The 25774-nt window shown below is 37.6% G+C and overlaps 1 protein-coding gene across 3 annotated transcripts in view; it reads right to left on the bottom strand.

The window, feature by feature from the left end:
* Window positions 1-25774, bottom strand: part of LOC101915725 (uncharacterized) — a 65670-nt gene that overhangs the window by 35394 nt on the left and 4502 nt on the right. For all 3 annotated transcript variants that reach the window (XM_055795386.1, XM_055795384.1, XM_055795385.1), the window contains exons 6-12: window positions 23740-23839; window positions 22351-22394; window positions 21120-21197; window positions 10486-10682; window positions 8202-8266; window positions 5090-5196; window positions 1730-1841 (exon numbers count right to left, since the gene is read on the bottom strand). In XM_055795386.1, coding sequence (XP_055651361.1) covers window positions 1730-1841; window positions 5090-5196; window positions 8202-8266; window positions 10486-10682; window positions 21120-21197; window positions 22351-22394; window positions 23740-23839 — 703 coding nt within the window. The remainder of the gene's footprint in view (window positions 1-1729; window positions 1842-5089; window positions 5197-8201; window positions 8267-10485; window positions 10683-21119; window positions 21198-22350; window positions 22395-23739; window positions 23840-25774) is intronic.

Below are 25774 nucleotides of genomic sequence, written 5' to 3'. Positions count from 1 at the left end.
GAAACTGTTTTCCTTGTGTGTTAATATACTGCCTAACACAACATGGCTCTGGTTTTGAGCACTGTTATTTGCAACCCAAATAATCATGTCTAATTTTGTATGGAAAGATGTGGTAGGAAAGAGGGTTTGAGAGACTACGTTATTCCTACCTGAAGCCCCAACAAGCAGACGTTTTCCTTTGGATTCTATGACTTTATATCTTAAATGGAAAAGCAAACCTCACTCCCCACCCATTTTTCTTAAGCTACTAAGCTGCTTTCCAGGTGAAAAATTGTCAGGTTAGCTCCTTCTGAAGTGCTGGAGGAACCAAGTGAAGGGAGGAGGCAATGGAGCCATTTCCAGTATTTCAGCCTTAGCTCTCATATCTTATTTCAGGCACGTATGGGGAAGAACATACAATACAGATAATGCTCTATTTACTTTTAATATAGGACCTGGGAGTTGAGGCTGGAAATATGGAAAATACTACAAATACTCAACGTAATTTGGAAAATTTATTTAACGTACCGTAAGCAAGGCAAACTGAGCAATAAGGAAGAAGAAACTGCTCTTTTTCAAAAAAAATTTGCTCTATACAATGAGACCAAAAGCTTACTATGTAACAATTTAATTAACGTATTACAATACATAACCATAAGCAGCTGGTATGAACAGAATACAGACAAGTTTAACACCTGGAACATCTGTTCCTATGTTTCAAAATCTTGATCCTGCAATCTCAGTAACACACATCTAACACGACAGGTTTTATGGTCCTAAGAGGAAAAAGACCACATTATAAAGCCTGTTACTCAGGGGAAGAACCTTCTGCTGCTGTGCAGAAGGAAACTGAAGCTCAAGCACTAAAATGAACAGCTGCAAGATAAATCTTGCCCAACTTCTACAAATACTTAATTTCTATAGTAAAAAGTTTGCTGTCTTTCTCCACATCACATTCTTGTTTCCTATACATACAAACTGTCAGCTGTTTTAAGTGTTGTCACTCCTAAGATCAAACTCAGAGCTGAGTTTTGCCACGTGTACCTTAAGAGTTTTGTAAGACTGCCATTGACAAAGAAGAATTAAATGCTACTGCTCTGGAACAAACTAAACTGTCTAAATATTTAAAGTGCATGTAAGTGAGGACAAGATTTACAGTCTTTTTTCCTTTAAGAAGGACTTTCATATTCTAGATTAGGAAAACAGACCAAGTATATCACAACTGCAGTGGCTATGGCCATCATTCATAATCTTCACTATGTGTATTTTATAATTTTGTAATATATATAAAATTTTGTAAGTTAAAAAATAGGATACAGAATTATGAAGTTGAAGATTGTTTCACAAAGGACTCACAGACAGTTTTAAAGTTGCACAGGCAACACTAACACTGCCATCTCTTAACTGCAGTCTTTATAATGTGGTCATTTAGTTAAATCTCATGCAATTTTAGTCCATGTCACAAGAACTTCTTTGTAAGAAGATTTATTTAAATGAACAACATTAACACACACTACAAAGCCAACATTTTTGTAGTATTTCATATCATCGCTTCTGGAAGACCCAATACTGCAAAGACCTAGTCAGTTTTAATTTTGTACACTAAGTAGCGACACTGAATTCTTTGCAAGACGATGGGGTGAAATTCCCAAGATGACAGTGACTTCCTTTAAAGTTGTGGAAAAGATAACAATATGGAGAGATTAAAAGAGGTCAGTAAAAGTTTAAGAACGCTCCACTGAATACTTACACCATCTATACTCCTTCTAGCATGAGGTCCATATGTATCTTCGGACCCTAAAACCTGTATGTTAACTGCACTGTAATCTTCATACCCAAGCTGACTGAAAATAAGACGAGTCCTGCAACAAATGATTGTTTTTTATTAGTAAACTGCCTCAAAATGATTACCTGAAGTAGCCCTGTGTGGTCCACAGGAGCTAAGGCTCTGTCATGTAAACTGGAATATGAATACTTTACACTAAACAAATATATCTGAATACTACAGATCAAGCAATTACTAACAAGGAAGTTATGCCTCTGAACTTATCCCTAGGTTTCAAACTGAGCCTTTCGTTTATTCAAATTATTTGAAAGATGACAGGAAGACAAAAATAGTTTCCAGCTCTGACTTTCATCTTTAAAACAAAGACAGCTTGAAATGTAGTTACAGTATATGCAATCTCCCTGGTTTTCATACTGGTAAACCAGTTCTTAATTCTGTTTCTGCTATAAGGCATTATGGACTACCAACAAATACATAAGACTGACTCATTAAACCACAGGCATCAATGAAGAAAAAGCAAACTGAAGAGGGAACCTTCTTTCAAACCTTAAAGGTATTTATTTGGGGTTAATGAACATGCAACTCAAATGCCAAAAAGTAGATGAAGTTTTTAAAGAGAATGTTTCTTCATTACTCATGCCTTCCCAGTCTAGCACTGAAATCCCTCAAACTTTCTGTCAGGACATTTGCACCAAAGCACATTGTGTCAAGAATGCCAAGTTTCTCCAACCATAATTAATAACGGGGATGCACATTACCTTCTTTTTATACGCCATGAAAAGACACATTGCTTTAAGTGAGCCAGGAATTAATACTGGCTTTTGACAAGCATTAAATTTAGATTAAACAGACTGTTTGCAACAGCTCTTAGAAAAAGGAGACCAAATCTCAACCACTAAAACTGAATATGATTGCTGTAGTTTTAAAAAAATAATCATATGAAGTTCAAAATAAAATAAAAAAAGAAAACACAGTAAAAAAGTTAGAAAAAAGTTTTAAAAGAATCCAACTGTTAAAAAGTCCAACTTGTTAACATGTTGGAGACTGGAAAAATAAGTTAAATTCTGAAGCAGCTAAACTGGATTCCCAACAATCTTGTTCTGGCACCCTTCTAGCTGTATCAATTGAAACGTTGGAATTAGGATGAGAAGAATACTTTGCATCAGTGGAACATTTTGAAGACACTGTTAATATATTATCAGTGTTGTAAATATTAACAAGGTACCTGAAAAATTAAGCAGTACACAGGACTGAAATATAAAATACAATTTTCTAATTGTTGTAAAGCCACGAAGGTGGTCCATGTACCACAAATGAGGCCATCTTTATTTCGGTGACCACAGAAAGATAGATACTTGATTTAAGGTACCTAAATTTGCAAATTATGTCTGTAATAAGTTATTTTAAGTTACTTATCTACAAGCATTACAGTTTGAGATACCGGAGTTCACAATACATTCTGTGGGTAATTTTTAGCCCTTTCAGATTTTTAACCTTTTCAGAATTACCTATTGGTAATGCAATAGAGAACCATCAAAAACAAAAGGACACCAAAGACTACTCCAAAGAGACTTCTTCACACACATACTGCCAAACCTCTCCTGCTTTCAAAAATTAAATAAAGCAGAAGCATGCAAGAAAAGTTGTATTACTAGCTGCAAAAACTCTTCATGTCTTAGGCTACCAGCTAATCTGACCTGTATCACTGAAGCACCTTACATTTGTGCACTTTATTCTGTACTTGCTGCCATTACACTACCGGGCAGAATTTAACCTAGAATGGACTGGGGGCTGGCTTGCTGAAAGATCATGTCCTTAGACATTCTCCTGCAACAGGAACTGGTGGAAATACTGAAGCTGGAGCTTCCTAAAAAGATGTAGTTGCTGCTAGAGCATTCTCTGTGATCAGAATAGCTTAATGTCTTATTCTATATCTGGGCTGACAGAGAAATCTTTCAAACATGCTGAATAAATGATTCCACACATTAAGCTGGTTTAAGACTGTTTGAAATGGAGAATATATTGATAGGTAATATTTTTAACCCACAGAACAAGCCACAACTGCTCCAAGCATGCTTCATGGGCTAGAGGCCACTTATCAAGCCAGTTAACCAGCTTTTGGCTGCCTTTATCAGCCCTCTTCCAAGGATTACTCAGGACAGCACAGTAAGCAGCCCAAATTAACTTTATGGTGGTCACAGAGGCAGCAGCACCACAAGCTGTTTCAATCAGATGAAAGATTCATGTAGTCTGGTCTGAAATAATGTCCAAGAGCGAACAGGAAAGGGAAAATATACAATTTCTTTTTTCTCTCGAAAATAATCACCAAGCTTCCAGAAAGACTGCTTTTTGGAGACTTCCGAGTCTTTGTATTTTACAGCTTTTGAAGGTTTTTTTTTCTTGATTTTCCTCAGTAGCTCTTGGACGCAAACTTTTAGCATTCACACGACTGAAGAAAGGGATCCCAGAACTTAATTAGACATCCCGTATCAGCCTGCTCTCATCTGCTACATCTCTTGAGGGAAGTCACACAGCTCCTCCTTCACCAGTGCTGTACGTGGGCACATGAGCAGCGAGTCACTCTCAGCCCCAGAAAAGCTTGCATTTCTGACAGACTTCTATCCTGGTGTACTTGCTGCACAGGTCTATAATAGGATGGGGGGAAGTTCTATATAAAGCGTGGCACAAAGAGACAGATCTCCTAACCAGAAAGACTGGGGTTATCAGGAGTAAATGCTCTGATATTTCTGTGCATTGGAATTGTATTTAAGAGGAATCCCTCCTCACCCAAATATACTGGCATGACAATATGTCTAAAGGTCTATCAGTCTGTCTTACAATTGTAAAATTGTTCTAGCAAACAAAATCATTAGCCAACTTTTACAAGGTACTAAGATGATTTTGTTTAACACACAAACTTGGTAAACTGCCCACATTTCATAGTACTAAGATTTTTGGTTAAAATGTTCTGTGAAAGTCAGCGAAAAGTATTTCACATGGGTTTCTCTGGCACCTAATACATTTTAACCTGAGTCACAGCTTTTCCCTCATTAATTTGAGTTTCTCTCCACTACCCAGCTATCTATTTTCAACAGTATCTGAGACCTTTCTTGTTCTGTCAAATGTAGCTGAAGTGTAGTTGCACATTAAAAACAGGTTTCCTGAACAGGCTACTTAAGTCTTGAGGTGTCCTCCCAATTGGAAGATTTTAATCTTCTAGAGTTCTTACAAGGTTAAAACAGTTGCCATCGTATGTCACAGCTTTAATTTTCATCACCTCTGAGAAGAAAACATGAAACCCCCTTCTAAGACTCCAATACTAACCTTTGCAGAATACTTTCCGCAGTGCGTCTTCCTTTTTCTACTGCCTTTGGACCTCCCACCGGACAGACAGCAGTAGCTCTGAAGCCATCAAGGTAAGTGGCATTTACCTAAGGATAAGGGATTATGACATTACATGGGATTCAATACCAATATGCTATAAATGCTCTCTGACAATCATTATCCATACATGAAGTAAAAGCAGAATAGCAAGAAACCATTATCATCACAAAATACAAAATTCTACTGGAATATTGAGATATGCAAAACAAACCCTGAATCACTTCTCATTGTCATCCTCAAATCCTCCTGTACTTACCTATTTTAGTACATAGGACACATTCTGATGATGAAAAGTTGAATATCCATCACAGTGAAATAGATCAGACGTAAGTTTCCCAGAAGTATTAAAATGAATGGGAAAAAAAATATCACATACACTCACATTCGCACACAAAAAAGAATATGCTATATATTGCAAACATTTAACTAATAAGCATTTTACTAGATTTCCAGTACTATAACTGCTTAACAGAGCTCTAGCACGGTGAAAGAGATTACCATAATGCATGGCCATAAATGGTAGAAAAGCTTTAATAGATGTATCTAAACTAAGCATAATGAGCATTTTCAACATTTGTTAGGTAACATAAAAACAAGAGCAGAAATTGAAGAACCTGGTAAAATATTCAGCATAAATATCTACAACCAGAAATGCTTTATCTACAGTAGATTTTCAAACACTTTACCCAGCCTACTTCTAAATGTCTGCAAAAAATGGTGTTTCAGCTATTACTTTTGAGAAACTATTTCACAGGTAATGTATTTCTCATTATTATCCTGGAAATCTACCTTGTATCTCCCTTTCTCTTATCACAGTTTTACTAACTAAACTTAACCTTTAATGCTGCAATTAAATAATTTTCTTCTACAGTTACCGAGAGATGTAACGCACCCTTTAAATACTTCTACCTTGTTATAATGCCTATTCAGTCGCTTCCTAGCCAAGTTGAACATATTAATTTCCTAAAAATTACTTCTAAAAAAGGGGTGCAAAGCATATGGACATTTATTACTGAAAGCCAACTAAACAGTTTTAAAATATATATAAATAATTCACAGAAAGTATAACTTAACACTTTAGAGTATCATTACGCTGTTTAATACACAAAATGTAAGATTTATTTTAAAAATATTCCTAAACTTACATTTCAAATGTCTTGCTTAAGACATAATAATAAAGAAATTAAATTTTATTTTTAATTTTACTGCTATGTAAAAAACAAACTGTCATACTATCTTGTTTACTCCATTTCATGGTTCATCAACTGAAAATCTTAAGTCTCAGTTATTTCCCTTAGGTATACAGAAGTATGGAAATGTAAAGTCAAGAACAAAAACTGCAGGAGGACAAGGCTGCTGAACAGAAAAGTTGCTGAGAGGCAGCAAAACATTCTGCTTCAAACCGCACAATCTGACCAAGGAAGAAGAAGGAAAAAAAAAAAAAAAAAAAAAAAAAAGTATTTCCTGCTTCATATATTCACTGCCTTCTATATTTGCCAGTATCAAATTCCACGATTTATTACAGGAGTAAGAGCATCAGCAGAGCATCAGCATAGCTATCATCTGACTGATGGAATCTGATGTTTTGTACAGAAGTATACTCCTCATTCTATGTCATTTTTAGGAATTACTTCTAAATTCACTTCTCTGTCAGTTATACGGTGACACTGTAAACTAAACATCTTTAAAAAATGTGCTTTTGATTTGTTTTAAGGCTATTTTGTTGCCATTTCAAATGCAACAAAAACTTATTTTCAGATTAAAAAGACAGTTATTTCAAGATGCAGATAACGCAGACACAGATCACTCATGGAAAGAAAATCTGTTGTTCCAGCTTCTGTAACTAAAATTATTGCACTAGTAATTAAAATCCTGAAGAAATGCAAAAGCTGGCAAGACTATTATTGTACTGAAATTGTAGGCTGCCTATCAATAAATAAATAAATAAATTAGTGCTTCGTTATAATAGGGGAAAGTTTAGAAAAAACTCATGTTCAGATTGCACTCCCACAATACTTTCAAAATATCAACCCCTCTTCCATAAAGCTGATTCAAAAGTGATTACTAGAAAGTAGGCTGACTGAAGTGAAAAACTAAGGGCATGAGCAAAGTGACCTGTGGTACACTGAATTCTAAAAAGGCTTTGTCAGTATGGTTCAACTCTGGAACCTTTAGCGAGCTCTTTATTCTGACTTCACAACCCACCAAACCCAAACCTGCTTTGGTGATATTAACTACCTCTGAAATACCCTGTCTGTTAAATACCGAAACCCTATCTTATATAAAACTGAATATATTAAAAGCATCAGAAATGTTTCAAAAATGCAGTAAAGAGTTTTGCAGAAAAATGATATTCAGACATAGGTTATATTATTTAAACAGAAATACTAGCACAATTCCCTGCTTAGGTTAACTCTCTTCTGATACGGCTGTGCTAAGCAGTTAGTTTCTGATCTTGATCTTGCTTCTGTAAAAGTCAGTTTTGCCACTAGTTTAAACAAGAAAAGGATCCAGCCTCACTGATACTCCAACAGAACCGTATTAGCATTCATTCAGGAAATGGAGATCACTGGAAGACCACAGTAACAAATCAAAAAATTCACAGTTTTACAAGAAATGCAAGAAAGGCTTCTTTCACCTGTCCCATTCTTAGCTGCTGTCTTTGACAGATGTGATTACTCATTACTCCCCTTTTGAAAACCACTTGCCACAGATAAATTTCACAATGAAATAGAACAAAATTAACATACCTTTATAAAAATCAAAAAGTATAGAGGTGTTATTGGGCTAACATGTTCTAAAAATTATCATTATTACTATAAATGAATTCCATCCAGTCTTCTCTGGAGGTTTGTGGATAAGCCTGTTATACAAATTAACATGGTTTTATGTATCAAAGTTTGTCTCCCCCACCTTCTTTTACTCCTGGAGAAGGGAGGATGACAATTTCAGTGACAACAGTTTTTGGCAAAAACTATTTAATATTTTCTCCAAAATACAAGATTTTTTTGAAATCAAAAATACCTTACAACTTCACAGAAAGAGATAATACCTTATAAAACGTTGAAGGAGGCGATCCTTTTGCTCCATGAACTTTCACTGCCCCACCGTCAAAACCTGTAGTAATTAAAAAAAAAAAAATATCAGTATTTAAGCTTCTTCAACGTAACTTCAAAGACATTCTTTTGTGATACATATTAATCAAATGCACTTAATTAAAAAGCAAAGCATTGATAGCTATACTGCCACAGAAGAGAGAACCCTTCATGCAACAGTCCTCCCCTGCCTTAGAAACACGAACAGCAAATGAGCCTTTTAACAGAATGCTTGAAATGTTTATTCCTGTACTTAAAAAAAAATAAATATATCTTAAGGCAGAAAGCAGCCTTAGGACTTCAGACCCAATAGTTATTTCCCACTTAACAGCCATTTATTGCACACACGCACACAGAGCACACAATTCACTGCAGCTGCCTTTGTAGACTGCAGTCCACTTGGTAAAGAAACAAAACAAGGCAGATGAGAAAAGAGCAAAAGCTTATTTGCTGGTAGCTTAGTAAGTGAAGGGATAATTTCACTTTAGCCTTCTTGTCAGTATTAGGAATACTAACGCCAAAAAGAAACTGGAGAAAATTGCTGTCATGGCATCACATTCAGGCTTGAACAGGAGAAAATCAATAGGTGCGGTGAAAATTAGAGTGCAGGATCAGCACCTTATGACAGCCAGCCAGCAGTACTGGAGCTCACCTGCACCTAACCTCTGCTTGCAAATATTTAGGAAGCAGTTCAAAGCTTTAAACAAATACTCTAAGAGATCAAATCAGAACGTATCTGAAAAAGTGAATGTGACTAGCAGAAATGTTACGTATCACTCAAATAACATCACTCTCTCCACAAGACTGGCATCAGGTTAATGTAACTCTCTCGATACAGAGTAATATCCCTACAGTCAGGGTGAAGATCTGGAAGAGTTTCGTGTTCCAGGTGAAGGAGTAACACAAACTAAAACCCCCACAAAACAAAATGCATAGTATTCATTGACAAAAAGAAAACAGAAGCACCTCTCAGTTCAAACACTGCAAGTAATCCAGCAGGACAATAAAATCAGCAATGTAAACAGAAAAAAATAGATAGCTTGCCTGTTTTTACTGGGGTACGTGTCAAAGCACTTCAAACTAAAAATATTTAAGAAATCTGCCCATTTTCCATCTGTTGTATTTCTAAGAAGGCTAACTGAAAGTTCATGTGAAAGTTCATTTTAAGTTCAAACATGTCATATCGGGTCATTTGCAAGCTAAAAGTTCATAGGAAGGTTAGAGTGTCTTTTTTTTTTTTGTAAAAAAAGACTGGTGGCTAAGAGCAGCAAGCTGGCCTTATCGGACTGCCATTTGGTTATGTTGCATGTGCAAAAGGTTCACTGCACAACTTTACAGTGCCTTTATTATTGAAGCAAAATATTTTTGACACTACCGTGTTTTGAGTTTTATCACAGTAAGTTTTTAATTTGAGATTTCAATTGTCTTAAGTTTTAGAGAGACACTCGTCATACTGTCACAGCTAAGTTCTATTAGAATGAAAAAGGACATATAATACGGATGCTGTAAAAACCAAACTTCAAATGACTGTTGTTCAAATGATTTTTTTTTTCAAGCGGTCTTATCCAACCTACAGATCTTCAAATCTGTTAAGCCTAAGTCTTTTTGTCTGTTTTGCTTTCAAAACTAAATCCAGAACATACATTATCCTCATCTTTAGTCTACTGGCTGTTGAGATTTTTGAGGATAGCAAATGGACTTTTTCAAACAGAGATGGTCTGTTGGAAACCCAGTACCTAAGCATGCTTCTACCATTAAGCTGATCCATCCAAATGTCTAAGAAAAACACCATTACCAAGCAGTGCTTTGAAAGACACAGCTTTCCACTGTTACTAACATTTCAAATGCCATATAAGACAACATGTACAAAACATACTTTTTTTTTTTTTGAGCAAAGAAACTGACCTGCAGTTTAAAAAATTCCGAGATCATAGTGGAGCTGTCTCAATGTTGCTCACACAGAATACATAGTTTAAAGACTTGGTAGGTGCAAGGCATTCATTTAGAAGTAAAGCAAAAGGAGCAGCGATCAAAGATGTGAGTTAGTCAGCCAGGAAGATAAATAAGAGTATGGTTAAAATTTCTAAAGGCATTTCTAGCAAAAGTCCTCGAAAAAGTCAGTTTGGTATAGTATCATACTCCAAGGAACTGATTTAACAAGAAATACACAAAGAAAACATGTAAATTAAAGTAACTGCTTTAGCTCAATAAACCAGTTCACTGACATGTAAGGGGACTAACCTGGAATTTCAGTGATGGAAACTTCGGAAAAGTCACATGTGACATCTGGTAAAAGATAGTGCTGAGGATTGCCCAATTCATACACCAACTGCTCAGCTACAGTGCCAAACGATACTAGTCCCCCTGTGTCTGGTGGTTTGGAAAGAATAAAGTCTCCTTCAGAGGAACATTCTACAATGGGAAAGCCTATGTTGTGCCTAGAATATGAAAAACATTGAAAAACCTCTATAAATACATAGGGAAAGTGACAAGAAAAATGAGTAACAACATACCAGAATTTTATGGTAACGGCTAATTAAATAAAACTGATCAAGAGTTGTAACATATCTGGTCGTTTCTGCAGAAACACAAGAAAAAGCACTGAACAAACGGATCAAAATAGTAAGAGGATGCATTTTCTTGCCTGGCAAAGGAGTGCAGATGTAACAATAGATACCAAGAGCGAACAGGTAGAAAAGGGGAAAAGGAATGGAGAAGGACACTAACAGAAATGGTTAAAATAACAAGAAGCCAAAAGAATTAGAGGACTACGGCTAAAGAAGTAAATTCAGAAGAAAAACCATCATTGCTAATTCTACCCTAGTTGGGCTACAACGCCACACACAAGACAAAAGGTGAAGACATGTAAATACATCCTGCACTCTGGATTTGTAAAAAGATAGCCAAAGCACGAAGAACAGACTGTTCACACCTATTAAGGACAATTTCACATGCTAGTAACAAACTATAGACAGACGTTACCAGAAAACAAAGATACATGAAAGTTAAGATTTCCAGGCCAGAACAGTAATAAAAGACCAAATGAATAGAGAACTATGAGGCATAGCAAAAAAGAAAAGTAGTAAACCAGAAAATTATAGACATGTTTGTAAATGAAAATATTTGACATTCTCACAAGAGTTACATAGAGAAAGTGACCAAGTACCTCTTATTGAGAGAGGCATACACTGGTCATTACAGTAGCAGGGCAGAATTTTCAAGGTTACAAGGACAAAAACTGGATCTCTTTTCCCAGCTAAAACGCTTTTATTTTATTTACAGAGAATTTGAGCAAAAGTAATAACAATAAAAAAAATCAGAAAGTACTTGAAAATTACAGCAGAGCATTAATATTCTTCTTAAAAGGCTACGTGGCTCACTCCGCTCTCACAGGAAGATGGAAATTTGTACAAGTAATGTGTCCCAGAGACACAGAATGAATTAAGGAGACACAGCCCCTTGCAAAAGCAAAACTGTTCTAAAAAGGTCCTAATGATGAAAGGTGGTGAACATCACCATTCTAATTAAAGTCAATGACCTTCAGGTCCTTTGTACATACTTAAAATCAGTCCATTCCTGAAAATAATTAATTTTGGGTGCTAATGGCAACAATGTGCTGAACATACAACTCAATTGGTTATCAGCAAAGGTTAGATGAGCATAGTTTGTGTAACATAAATCCACAAAGTTTCGAAGGAAGTAAGCAAAGAAACCAGTGAACTTTTAAGTGACATTTGTAAAAGTTCATGGGAGTTTGAGCAGATTCCTTATCATTGGGGAGCTTCAAACATAACCCTGTTATTTAAAACAAGGATTAAGAGACAAGCTCTGTTACCAGAGATCAGCAACTAATACTGACAACATACACAACTTAAGAAGTACGGTAGCTGTAGGACACCTAGAAAAGTCCATGTCAAATCAGTAAGGATTATACTTCATAATATACCAGTTGGTCCTTGAAACCATTTAAACTGCTAAACAGATAAAAGGAAACAAAAAACCCTATCCTGGTGAATACATAGAATTGAATGGAATCAACAATTTTTTATAGAAGTTATCGTGGGGTTTTTTTGAGGGGAAGAGAAGGGAGAAAAGATGGCAGTAAGAAGTATGTAATTCAACATTTTATTAAAGCATGACATGGAAAAAAACCACCACCCAAAAAACCTTTTCAATTCTTGGTCTTGCACATTAATGCAGGGTAACGGACTAACACAGACAATTATCCCAATTTTACAGATAAGGAAACACCACAACCCGCCCAGCGTCACACAGCAGGACCAGTGACTGAACAAATTAAGAAACTTTTACCCTTTTGGTGCCACTTTTTGGAGCCAGGGTTTGTGTGCTCTGACCCTCCCACTCGTCTGTCTCTTCCCAAGGCAACAGCACCATGTGCATTGCTAGCAGGCTCACTGCAGCTTATTCAATCACCCACCCCTAAGTGAAATCACCTTCACATCAAGACAGACTACGAAGTGCAGCCTATCCCACCGGAGGGACAACTGGCATCCTTGCTGCAGCCCACTGTGATCACCAGCAGCACATGCAACTCTGACACCACGTTCCTGCACCCAGCCCCAGGGATCTTTGTTTTGAAGGACAAAGGGGTAAACCATAGACACTCAACTTTCTACTACGCACCACTGAGTCTGCTAACATCAATTAAACCTGTTTGCCCAGCTCCACTCTCAAAAGACCCAAATCATTCAAACCCAAAATCTAACAACAATTAGACCAATTATGGAAGACAGCGGATAAACAGTATCAGCATAAACAACACTTACTCAGGTCCCTTAGTACGCAGAAGGAAGGACAGACACTGATTTTCCTGTTATCTTAAAGCTAAAGTCAGAGGATCTTTATGGTGCAATTTTTTACACTGCCAAGTAGCTGGAAGGAGGCCATACAGGTACAAATACATTTTCTGGAACAGCTTCTAAATACCCTCTTAAGGTCGAGGCATATTTGCTATATAAAAAAAGACACTCAGCTGGTACCACTTGCAGCAAAGCATTGACCCAAAGCTTGCAAGAAAACTGTATGAAGAAGACATGTAACACAAAAAAACCCAAACACCTGTTACCCACCCACCCTCCCCAAAAAAACCAACCCACTAACCACCACAAAACTGAACAAAGAACAAAGGGGAAAGCCAAAAGTCTTCCTAAGAAGACACTAGCATGTCCTAGCAAGCCAAGACTTTTTAGCCATGTTTAAACCATCCTGAGATCCACAACCCAGAAAGAAGTTGAATGAAAAGAACACCACCATCAGTGACTTACTCTTTGGTCATCTCTTTCACTTCTCATCTGTTTCAACAGTTAACAAAGGTATCAAGGAAGACTTTTTGCCTTCATCCGAGATAAGCGTGAGGGCTGTTTCCTTCTCAAAGTACACCACCACCCAAGGAACCTTCCTGAATGCTCACTTAGTTGCATAAGATGTGTGTTCTCCCAAGTCACGCCAGCTCTGAAAGCCTCCCTCACTTTTTAACAATTCAAATCAATTCAGAATAATTTCTATTGGAAGACCTTTAAGATGAAGGTCAACTGTACATATGCAAGGAATTGAGCAAGAAGCTGCTGCATTCCACCTGTATTGTAACTGGTTGACTGCGAAAGTACATACATCCTATATACTACCTCGTAACAGATATATATATGTTAATAACCTACATTAACATATGCATGCTTAAGAGAAAAATTTGTTTTTTATATTGCTAGAAGTTGTTACTTAAAACTAATTTTCAGCTTGGAAACAAACTGGGACTAAGTCACTCGTGTGGCACTATTCAGTCAAGTGACAGCTACTTAACCTGGGTATTAGAGCTCACTAGTAGCAGTAACTACCTGGATGCAATATTCTAGTACATACCACAGGTACGATGAACACAGCATCTCCCCGATCAGCACTTCTATTTGCCCAATTCATGGCTGCCCACCATAACGACCTCGGGTCTGCAACACACCAACTTCATGCTGGCCATAATCCACAGCCAAATAGTAACTTTGTACAGTGCAGCAAGGGAGTTAAACCACAGAACTATGAACTTCAGCAGCAACTACAGCCACGGCATCCAATGAGGCACAGTGGCCAAGTAGCACCATTCAGTAATAAAAGAATTGCATCGATTTAGCGATAAAAATCCCCTAGTAGGATGGGGCAATATTAAGCAATGTGAACAATTCAGAAAGGAAACTACTGAAATGAAATTAAATTATATGACTATTTTTAATTAATAGAATACAATACTGAAAATAAATATGAAATACTACTTTAAAACATTTCAAGCAATTCTTTTAACACAGAATTACAACACAGAAGAGACCTACATCAGTTTGTGACAGGAGATAACTACTATTCTTTTATACAAAATGTCTGGTTTTGGTTGCATGTTTGGTATTTAACAATTAAACAAATTATTTGCATTAGGAAAGCAGAGCACTGAATAAATCCCAATAAATCCAAGATTAAATCTCAGAAAGTGCCTCCAAGTTGGGGCTAGGGGAGGAGTTACCATTTAAAGCAGGTCCTCACTGACTACAGCACAGGGGTAATGAAATTCCCAAACTGGTTTTGCTGCTGCAGCCACCTTCTCACCAGCCACCTACAGCTGCTCCCCTACCCTGACAGAAACCAGGGCTCTGAAATTGAGTCTCCTGTCAGTTTTCTGCAGATCAATTTTTACCAGGTAAAATGCTGGTTCTTCTTCAGTTTTTGGCTCTCAGACATGGTACAGTTTATGGGCATGTCACAGGTAATGTCTAAGCAGAGGTCTCCTCTCCGTCTGCTCTGGGACAATGCACTAGTCAACCTCTGTGTGGCTATGAAGACACCCTTCCTTCTTGTTTTGCCACACATCTTACGCCATTTGCATTTAAAAAAAAAAAAAAAGAAAAAAAAAGTAAAACCTGTGAACTGGGTCTTGTTTGGCTCAGGGAGAAAGACACTGCCTGAGATAAAATGGTATTTCTTCTCTCCTAAGGTGCCAAACTCCTCAAGTACCTCATTCTGGCCACTACTGGCAGACTGAGGAGACTACTGACAACAAAAGATGGGAAAATTAGCATAGTACATTTACTTGCAGGGAAAGCTGCTGCAAGAAAGAAAACAACCCCCAAAAAAGCCACAGAAATGCATGTGACATGGAAGTGAACCCGGGTCCAAGTAGGCTGTGGTATGAACTTTTAGCTTTACAGCTAACGCAGCTTCCTGGGATGTGACCCATGAGTGTCACACTGAGGAGAGTTCCAAGCCAAGCTTCCCGACTCCCTGGGCATGTATCTCAACTGCAATGCTATTGCAAAACACAGAAACTGCTACCACTTCCACAGTCTTTTTAGAACCAATTCAGCCCTCCTAACATGTGTCAGACCTGTAAGTTTGTGCTGATCGTGCAAGGTATACGCGTCTTTACATGTAGGTACCAACAGATTTCCTAACTTCTGCTGCAATTCCAATTTCAGTGATGCAATTAATGTTTTGCTTATCTCCTCGGACTATAGGGCATTTCAGAGTATGCATTTTATGTGAACTCTTAAGACCTAGGCAATTTCAGGCTAATCAGACAGGCTGCCTGCTGTTTTTTGCTGCCTGCTGGTTTTTGCTGCCTGGAATAGATGGTGCTACAGAAAAAAAAGGCACTCCACAATGCTGGTTGGGACTCGCATACTGGATTCTGTTCCAAGTCCCAAATTAAGCAATCTGGATCCAGCCCTTAAGAGACTACAACTATTGACTTACCCTTTTGGTCATCCCAGGCCAGAGGATTATGCAGTCTCAACCATTGCACACTCTTGGCTTAGGGCAAAATGTCAGTGTTTATCATCTCCTCAAAATGATTACTCTACTGATCAGCATTAGTTTATTCTCTCCTGCATTTCAAAACAAAACAAAACAACGTACTAATCACCCATTAGCACTAAATAATAGTAAGAGACAGCGATGTCTGGTGTTAAATTAACTACAGAGCTGTGCATTATCAATACAGTTCTGATATCACAGTTCATTTTCAAACATTGCATGAATTTCCTATTGAGTGCTGTGCACTAGACAGTGAATAGGGAGCAGTGATGTATTATCACTTCCTCTGACCATCTGCTGACATGTATTACTACACAAATAACACAGAAGTAGTGAATGCCTTTTTTGATGTTATTTACTTAGAATCAGTCATTTAAGAACACACATTAGTTTTCTACAAACCGTGAACTAGTGGTTTCTTGCATTTTCTCTGCTAAACATCTGCGTCCACACAAGAGGTGAGTCAAGCAGCCTTCCTCTTACTGCGAAAGTAAACAGCATCTATCCCATCTGTCTGCCCATTTTCATGAAAACTGGACAAAACTTTACAGCTTCAAGATTCCTACCTTTAAGTCAAATACATTAAGGAGATACACCCAGCACAATTAAAGAAATCCCGGTGCCTTAGATCAGCCAACAGAAATCAGCTAAGCCAAGCTTCTATCAACTGAAGTAACTCGAGAGTCACGAGTTGGAACATGCACTTTACTTGTTTTACATTAAAAACTTACTTTACCGAGACAACAAAGACAAAGAAAGAATAGATTAGACTTTAACAGCTAACCATTCAATAGCCACAATCTACACACATGAACATTCCTGAGCCTTAAAGCACTCTTTTGCAGGGGAACCAAGCTCCTAGAAGTGGTCTGCATCAAGCACCTCAAGAAAATTAAAAACCAAACAACCAAAACCAAACCAACCTAAAAAACTATGTGAGATGAATGAAGTGGGTCCAATCCAGTACCTCAGTACTCAGACACATAACAACATATGCACGGAATGTGAGATCTGACTCTGACTTGCCCGGCTTTACTTAAAAGTGCTCATTTACACGGTTAATTATTTTTGATTATGTATAAGCAATAGACAGATAAGGTGTGTAAGCCTAAAGCTTGGCAAATTCTTCTTTTTTTGTTTACAGGTTCAAAAAAACCTTGTCCTTCTTAGCAGTACACTTACACCCTTTTCAGCAGCCAGACAGAAGGGCAACCCACACTACTGTTCCTAGGGAGAAAAACACCTCAAAGACAGTAAAAAAAAAACAACAACCAAGTCTAATTATAACCAAATCGACCTTCTGCAATATGATGCGAGGAAAAGAGAGATTGCCATCTAGTGTTTAGTCACCAGGGACAGCATAAATGCTGCGACAGGCTTCCGTAAACTCTAGCCTGAAGGTCCAGTACAGGCTTGCAGAACTGAATGGTGAGTGGTCTCAGCTGCAGAAATGCACTCATGGCAGCGGGAAATTCGTACCTGAAAGGCACTTTAATGACAAACACAGAGATTTGACCTGGCTTCTTCCTCCCACATTTACTGCCTTTGCTGGCCTGGTCTAGATTTAACAAGATGATCACAGACACTATGATTTACTGAGATTGAAGTTACACACACTTATCTTCAGGAGACAGCTGAAAACATAGCTTTTCCTAAATTAGGAAGAAATCATTAATACACTATAGACAACTAACCTCTGTAAACTCTGCCAGAGCTCTGCTGACCTATTGGCAATATAAGCAATGCTAGTGGCAGCAGGTATTGCATGTTTTGGTTGCTACTGAAATAATGAATCATCACATTATTTTTGTGCATTATTATACAATGCATCATCAGCATGAATTGAAAACAGATTTAGACTGTCTAAATACAAGAACTTCATGTCATCAAGTTGCTTTAACTTAAGGAGTCAGTTTACTACTAAGCTATCAAATAGAACATGAATTTTTCTGCAGCCTAAAAGCTTTTGTAATATTCCTTCCTCATGCATTTGGGACTAAATATAGTAAAAAAACTATCAGGGGGCGGGGGGCGGGGACACCACCTGCAAGGCTCTCTAAGAAATCTCCTCCCCTCCTTCCTTTCTTCCCCCTGTATCCTAAATGGGTATGCTAGACCCCAAGTCCACTTTAGTCAGTCTTTTACTCTGCCTCTCTACATGAAAAATTAAAGCTCACACGTTATTTTGGTTTTGACTACTTTTAGTAGTTTATCATACAAGCTGACATGTAATATGTTCAATAATTTCACCAATTAAATGCCTAAAACTTTCCAAATTGGCAAACAAAACCACTAGTCTATGATTAATTCTTTATAGACTTAACCTAAAGGTAAACAAATTACTTTACATTAGCACAAATACCTCCATGCATGGTTCAGAATTGTGCACGCGGCTGTATGAGGACAAGGCAGAAGAGCAGCACTGGGTGCAATTCAAGACAGCACCAGTCCCTTCCAAGCCACAAGACGACTATGATTTTAGACAAGTCACATGACTTTTACATGTACACAAACATGAGTATTAGCTATGTACATATGCAATGTATGTATATCTGTCTGTAAAATTAGCTACTCTCACTCCAGTAGCTCATAGCTTAACACACTCAAGCTTCCCTTTTTTTAAAACCAGACTGCCATTTCTCACAGCAAAGTCCTTAAAAATAATTACCAAGCATTTTAGTAAGAAAAGTAATATTCTGTTTTTTTCTTTCACTCTTTTATAAAGCGAGGCCTTTCAGAGTCACAGTTACAGGAGAATCTAAGAACTTTCATGATACAGCACAATAAAATCAACAGGAGATACATCAAGAGTAAGATTAGCAGTTATAAATTTCAAAACTGAACAGTGTCCTGTTACTATATACCCCTCATCTGACTTCCTATTGAACACAACAGTGAAGAACACATGTAGTTTGCTCAGGGCTAGTAGCCTTCCAATAGGTGAAAAGAAACATCTGACCCCGTTTCTGTCGACGCCCTGTGTGCCTTCACCTGTAAATCAGCAGTTTTCAGGAACTCAGAAAAGCAGAATACATCTTTCAGGATGACACTCCGGATCACAGTCACTACAAGGAGGAGAAAAAAGCTTGGCAGCCCCGGGAACTAGGTCTGGAGAGCACCTCTCAGGATGCAGGGCACAGTGCCCTGCTGACTCATCCACCTGGACCACAGGCTGCCCCCAGCAGCCTCCTTGCCAGGGTCAACCTGGGAGCAGGAACGCAGCTGATGGAAGCCACCCTTCCCTCCTGCATCTCTCCCACCACTCTTCAGCCCTCCCCTTCATCACATAAAGGAACTTTTGCAGAAAAGTATTAGCCAACCCTTCTGTATGCCGATGCTTATGATGGGTGGCCTCATTCTGCAAACCGGGGACCCGTCCTGTGACCCGCACTCACACCAAGGGGCCGTAACCAGCAAGTGTGTTGCTGTCTCCTGAAACATGCACAAAAGAAAGTCAACAAAAGTAATAGGGGGATGTTCCAGCCCTGAAATAACATAGAAAGAGAAAGCCTAGAAAGTTTAAGGTGACTTACGGGCACTGTCTTCTCCACACCCCTGGAGGTACAGGGCACAATCTACTCTGTAACTGATGTCCACATGGGGAAGCAACTTGGAAACCTCTGACCCTCTGATACTAGGCACAAACATTCAAGCAGACCAAATTACCAGTGTCATTCATTTGCACCTTTCAACTTAATGATACCCTACAGGAAAGGAAAATTCAAATTAAAAATTGAGGCTATTAATATATCTTTGAAAATGGTAAGGGAACAAGATTAAGACCAATAGGAGGCCCCTAATTTTGGCATACTTCTGACTCGTGCCCTTTAAATCATTGTAATACCCTGTTCAAATTCAAACATAAGTAGGTTTTTTTTTTTTTTACGAGGGTGTTAGTGCTCCTGCTGCATCAAAAGCCATATTACATTTTACGATTCCTAGATATGAGAATATTCATTCCCAAATTAGAAGGCCTTCTTGCCAGATGATCGTAACGCAGATGACAAAATAACGTTACATTGACATAAGCTATGATTAACCTTTCTGATACAGCACAGAACAAGATTCCTTCCTCTCATCCCAAGGCAAACAGGAATCAACTGCAGCCAGAATTGCCCACCCTATGCAAAGCACATTCCCTGACTACTTTTAAACTACCCTTAAAAGTAAGTTGGTCAAAAGGCGGCTATAATAGTCCTTCCTTGATAGGCAGACGGATCTACCTATGTGAAAGTCTTATTCAGTAGGTCTGAACACAAGACACACATGTAACTTTTTGAAAGGACTGCCAGCTCAATGCATTTATGAGATAGATCATAGAGCAGGAAAGGACTGTGCCATACATTCATCCCTGCCTTCCTCTCTCCCTTCCCATTGGATTGCATTCCTCTCTCCCCTCCCTTTGGATTGCATTCCTCTCTCCCCTTCTCCCTCCTTTTCATTGTAACTGTTGTTATTATTATTCTTATTATGGTTCTTTTATTTTATGACGTTTATTAAAATGTTATTATCTCAATCCTCAAGTTTTACATTCCTGTCCAATTCTCCTCCCCACGCCTCTGGGTAAGGGGAGAGTGAGTGAGTGGCTACATGGCACTAATTATCGGCTGGGGTTAAACCACGATTCTACCAAAAAAAAAAATAAAAAAATTGTGACTGAACAGTAGGTAACTCTGATTTAACTAAGACTGACGAAACAGCATCCAAAATATGCACATTGTCTTTTCCATTACAATCATACATGAAAACCAGCAGCAAATCTTTCCAAAAAGCAGATGATGAAAAAGGAAACAGAAAAAAATATCTAAAAAGAAAAAAAAAAAAGGCCAAAATTTTTTTCAAACCATCTGCTTCTCAAGTTAACAAAGCAAGTCCCCAACTGACCAGAAAGGAAAACTGCAACAGGGAGAACAGATCACAGAAGAGTAACATTACAGTGGAAAAATATCAAGAGGCCCATACTGCCTCCCTCAAAAGAGTAAAGTAGAAGCAGTTTTCACAACACAGATGGTAGGAAATTTCATCTTTGGCCCACTGTAAACATACATGCTGATGTCACAATTACCTACCAGTCGGGTACCGCATGCCAGTCAGTGAATATTCCACCTGTACACTGAGCACCACATTCAATGAGATGACCTGCAAGGCTGGGAAGATAGCATTCAAGTAGTTAAATATTCTGTAAAATTAAGTTTCACATATCCAACTTTAAAATAGAAAAGTACAATGGAAATAAAGCTATGTAACAGAAAATGCTATTTTTCCTCTATAGGCATCTAATGTATTTGTAAATTTCACATTAAACATAATAAGGGATTCTGAAAGATGAGTATAAGAGTTAAAAGAACTAACTTTTACATGAAGAATCAAATTAATTTCCTGAAAAAAAGAGAACACCTGAGAGATTATCTAACACCATGAACCAAGTTTCATTGGTCATTTAGTAAGTCTTGACCTAAGTGCAGTATTTTACCAGTTTGCACTGTGTGGAACTGAATATGCAAACCCCATTTTTAAATCAAGAGATATAACATCTCACTTCCAATGTGAAGGACAGAATGTGTTACGATTATGTATTATGATTTTCAAGTCTTTGATTGTGAAAACCCATAAAACACTCAACAGAATTACAGGGTAGATCCTTATCTCCACATTTATTCTCAAGCAACAGGAGGTCCAAGCAGACTACTACTAGGTGTACTCAGGTCACCCTAGTAAGCATTCATTTTTATGGACTTCAATGCAGTCAGGTGATGCAGAATGTTAAATTAGGTGACAGAATCTTACCCTATGCCTTCAGCATCAGATCCCTAACCGTAGGACTTACAACTAGGGTTTGCACGTGGTAGTACTGACACTGCGCTTCTGCAAAACCATACAAGGATGCTGACCTCTGACTGAATCTCCTTCTGTGCATCCTTGAGGGTAAGACCTGCTGCCATCTCAACTATCAACAGTGATGGCCAAACAGAAAGAGCTGCATATCCCCGGTCTGTACTGTAAGATTTCACCTCTTGACACAAAATGACAGGAAGAGAAAGTTAAGCTGTTAAATAAAATCATTCACACTCCTTTCCTCATTTTGTTACTTCAAGTTGGTTCCAGAATGAAGTTTCTATCATTTCAATTCCAAATGAGAGTATTAAGCAAGCCTTAAAGAAGAACCCAAAACCTAACAGAAACATTCAAATAAATTAATTCATTAATAAAATGCAAAATCACGAAATGCTTAAAGAGTTCTGTTACCCTGACATTATGATATGAAATACAAATTTACCCATTTCTTCTTATATCATTTACCTTCCCGCAGCTAGCAAGTCAAATTCATCCCTATTCCAGCCAAACTAGAAGAAAATACAAATACGTTAAATATATAAAAATTCCATACAGTACAGAAAAGTGCACATTATACGTTCACTGCTTTGAGTAATAACGCATTGGATATATTTTTCCTTAACTGCAGAAATCTAAAGAACAATTACTGGCAGACACTGTATGTGGATTTGAGTTGCTATACAGTAAACTAGTAAAAGTGCTCTGATGTATTTCAGTTTTCCTCTTATCAATACACGCAAACAAATATAAGTTCTCCAAGTCACACCCCTCTTCAAAAAACCTGGAAGTGCTATATCCATGTTATCCAAAATTTGCATAAAAATCTAGCATCTATTTTGTGTCATGTAAACAAACCGCTATCTTTTTCCAACTTTTGAAAATTATCAGTTCCTGGAGTACCACCAGTCATCCTTAAGATCTGGGAGTATGCTTTCTGTTTAAACTAGAACATATTTTTCCCCCCCAAGTCCAACACAGTGCAAGCAATATATTCCTTGTTTCTTATTTAGAACTTAGCACAAATCTCCCTAAAACCTTTCAGTAAAGCCTCTCTGCAGTCATTCATACATGCTGGCAACTATTTTGAAAATTTAAACAGCTAGGAATAAAACAGCAAGTCATAATGGCACTTATAAATGGGAAAATTTAATTCTGTATTAGACTATAATATACATGAAGTCAGAAAAGTATGAAGTTTTAGAAAGGATGTTCGTAATTGGACACTAACACATACCCTCTTTTTTTTAAAAAAAAATACACACCAAAAGAAAGCTTACATATTTCACAGTGTGTGGTCATTCACAAAAATGTATAACCTATTCAAAATACTTCAGAAAACCACATATCCTGCTTGTACACCTTGTTGAAAATCAAGGAATTTGAGAAATGTTGCAATGAAACTCAAAGAAAAACTGCTTACCCATTGAAAAAGACCAGTGGTTTAGACCCCCTCATGTGCATCCCCCCCCCCCCCGCCCCCGGCAAAACCAAAGGGAGCTCTACTATCGCCACCTTGTGGTAAAGAAAAATATACCTGTTTCTTAAATTTTAAATTTTCTTGTATTTTAAAAAGGTAGGGGGCGGAAGGAGTGGCGAAACATGGTAAGGCTTCCTTAATTTCACCAAAACGCCTTCCAGCTTCATGATACACAAGTTTGTAAATATCCCTGCTATACGTTTAGGAGAAGTGAAAGCTGGCAATTTTTCATGCATGCAAGGACAAAAATAATAAAAATGCTCATTATTTTTTATGTAGTATCTACATTTTTGTAAGGAACAAAAATTGTCTGACAATGAATACCGAATATTCATTCACATAGGTTCATTATCATATGGAAATTAACTTGTACTTACAGAATGAATGAGTGGTCCTAATACAATCCCACTGTCAACACATCTACCCGTCACAACAATATCGGCGCCAAGGTCAAGAGCCCTGCTTATTGGTCTTGCACTGAAGAACACAAAACACAACAGTAAGTACTTTTCACAGCATCATTAAAAAAAAAATCAGTTCTTGCTACACCCAGGATAAAAATCACTTAAAAATCCCATAGGAAATAATATCAACTTTAACAACCAGTTTGTCATTTTGTATATACAACAAGAATATTTTAAAAAGCAATCATCACAACACCCGTTCATATTTGGGTATCCAAATGACATAATTGAAACACTTGTCTTGATACTCATAGAAACCGTCTTGGCCACAATACGCAGAGGGTCACTTCTGTTACCAGTAACAGAAAATAATAAGTGTTTTTCAGAGATTCATTACTCTTGTTTCGTTTGTAGATGAGTGTATAAAGACCAACATTCTTCACAGAGAAAGCTTAGGGACACTGCCCTCCAATTTAAAACCTTTCAGGTCAATTTATGTGGTTTTAGAACTTCCAGCATCAACCAACTTCAAGAGGAGCACTGTGCAGTCATTATTTTCAAAGCAATAGATTTTTCAGATTTGGTCAGTTTAAGAGTCTGCCCAGTCCAAATTAGTTCGGCTTGAAAAGATTCACCCTGGTGAACCACTCAAGCTCTGACCAGAGGGCATGGCTCCCGGCTTCTAAACCCATGCTGTGTGCTGGATCCTTTTATTCTTCTTGAAATAGGCAGTGTGAGAACACAAGCCATGTAAACAACGTGTCTTGAAAAACAAAACCAAGAGCAGTGGTTTTCTAGTTTCTATAGACCTAGCCCTGTTTTTGTCTGAGGCAAGTTAGAAGACACAAAGTTCTCTTTGCAATGTAAACATAAAATATACATATGTGGGTCGTTCCCCCCCCCAGTGCTACATGAACCAAAGGATAGTAGCTAGAACAACAAGCAAATATACAGAAACATTTTACACCTCTGGGCATAGCGTCGAGTAACAAGAGTGATGAGTAAAAAGCATAAATGGGGTTTCTGCATACATACAGGGCACTGATAGAAAAACTGTTTAATGACCTTTAAAAAACCAGTAAAGTCATTTGGCACTTGCAAACACACATGAGTTCAGTCCACAGAACTAACAGCCCAAATCAGGAAGGACAGAAGAAATTCAGTATTGATACCCCAGTGCACATTTTTCAGATGGAGTTTACACCTTTGAAGCAAGAATTAAACTGCAAACATCAATTTAGGGAATTAAAAGTAAACTGTCTACAGAACTTGCAGATTTTACCCAATACACTCCAATGTTGACTTGTTTTACAAGTATATATCAATTTATCATTTGCTTCATAAATAAGCATCCACTGCTGATGTTGCCAAATAACTCACAAAAAATGACTAATTTTAGAAATTGATAATAGCATCACATTTCAATGCAACTAAGATTAAGGGGCCCATAAAGAAATACCACTTTTATCAGAAAACCAAGAGACTGCTGTTCTAGCATCTGTTAATGAAGCTGAGACAGATGTAACAGATTTTTAAAATGTCTCATACTAGGCTGCTTTTGTCCTCTCTGCTTTGATATGCATTGCTTTAATTCATGAATCACCAGAATGGCAATGAACACTTTCTCATAATTACAAATCTTGAATGTTATTTCTTAGATTTCATCTACAGTTAAACTCATGGTCTGCAAATGTTGCAAGTCAAAATTCAACAAACAGAAAATCCAGCAACAACAGAAAACACTAAAAAGGAATTTAAAAAGACTCGTTTATTAAAGGCTCTTACTGTACAGATGAAAAAAAAAAAAAAAAAAGACATGCTGTGTTAGGTACAGCCATACCCTGCTACCTGTCAGTGATGCATTTTTGGAAAGTGCAATGAGAATGATAAAAGAGAGAGCACAGTAGTTTTCCCATAAAGATTTGTATAAGAAAGGGGGGAACTGTGCTCACGGGCTTTAGAGAAACACTGAACAGGAATACAGGAGGGATGGTATGTACAACACTGA

The sequence above is a fragment of the Falco peregrinus genome, chromosome 2 (genome assembly GCF_023634155.1).
Source record: "Falco peregrinus isolate bFalPer1 chromosome 2, bFalPer1.pri, whole genome shotgun sequence".
In the NCBI taxonomy this organism is placed as follows: Eukaryota; Metazoa; Chordata; class Aves; order Falconiformes; family Falconidae; genus Falco; species Falco peregrinus.
Note: the sequence above shows the minus strand (reverse complement) of the source record. Positions and strands in the feature narration are given on the sequence as shown.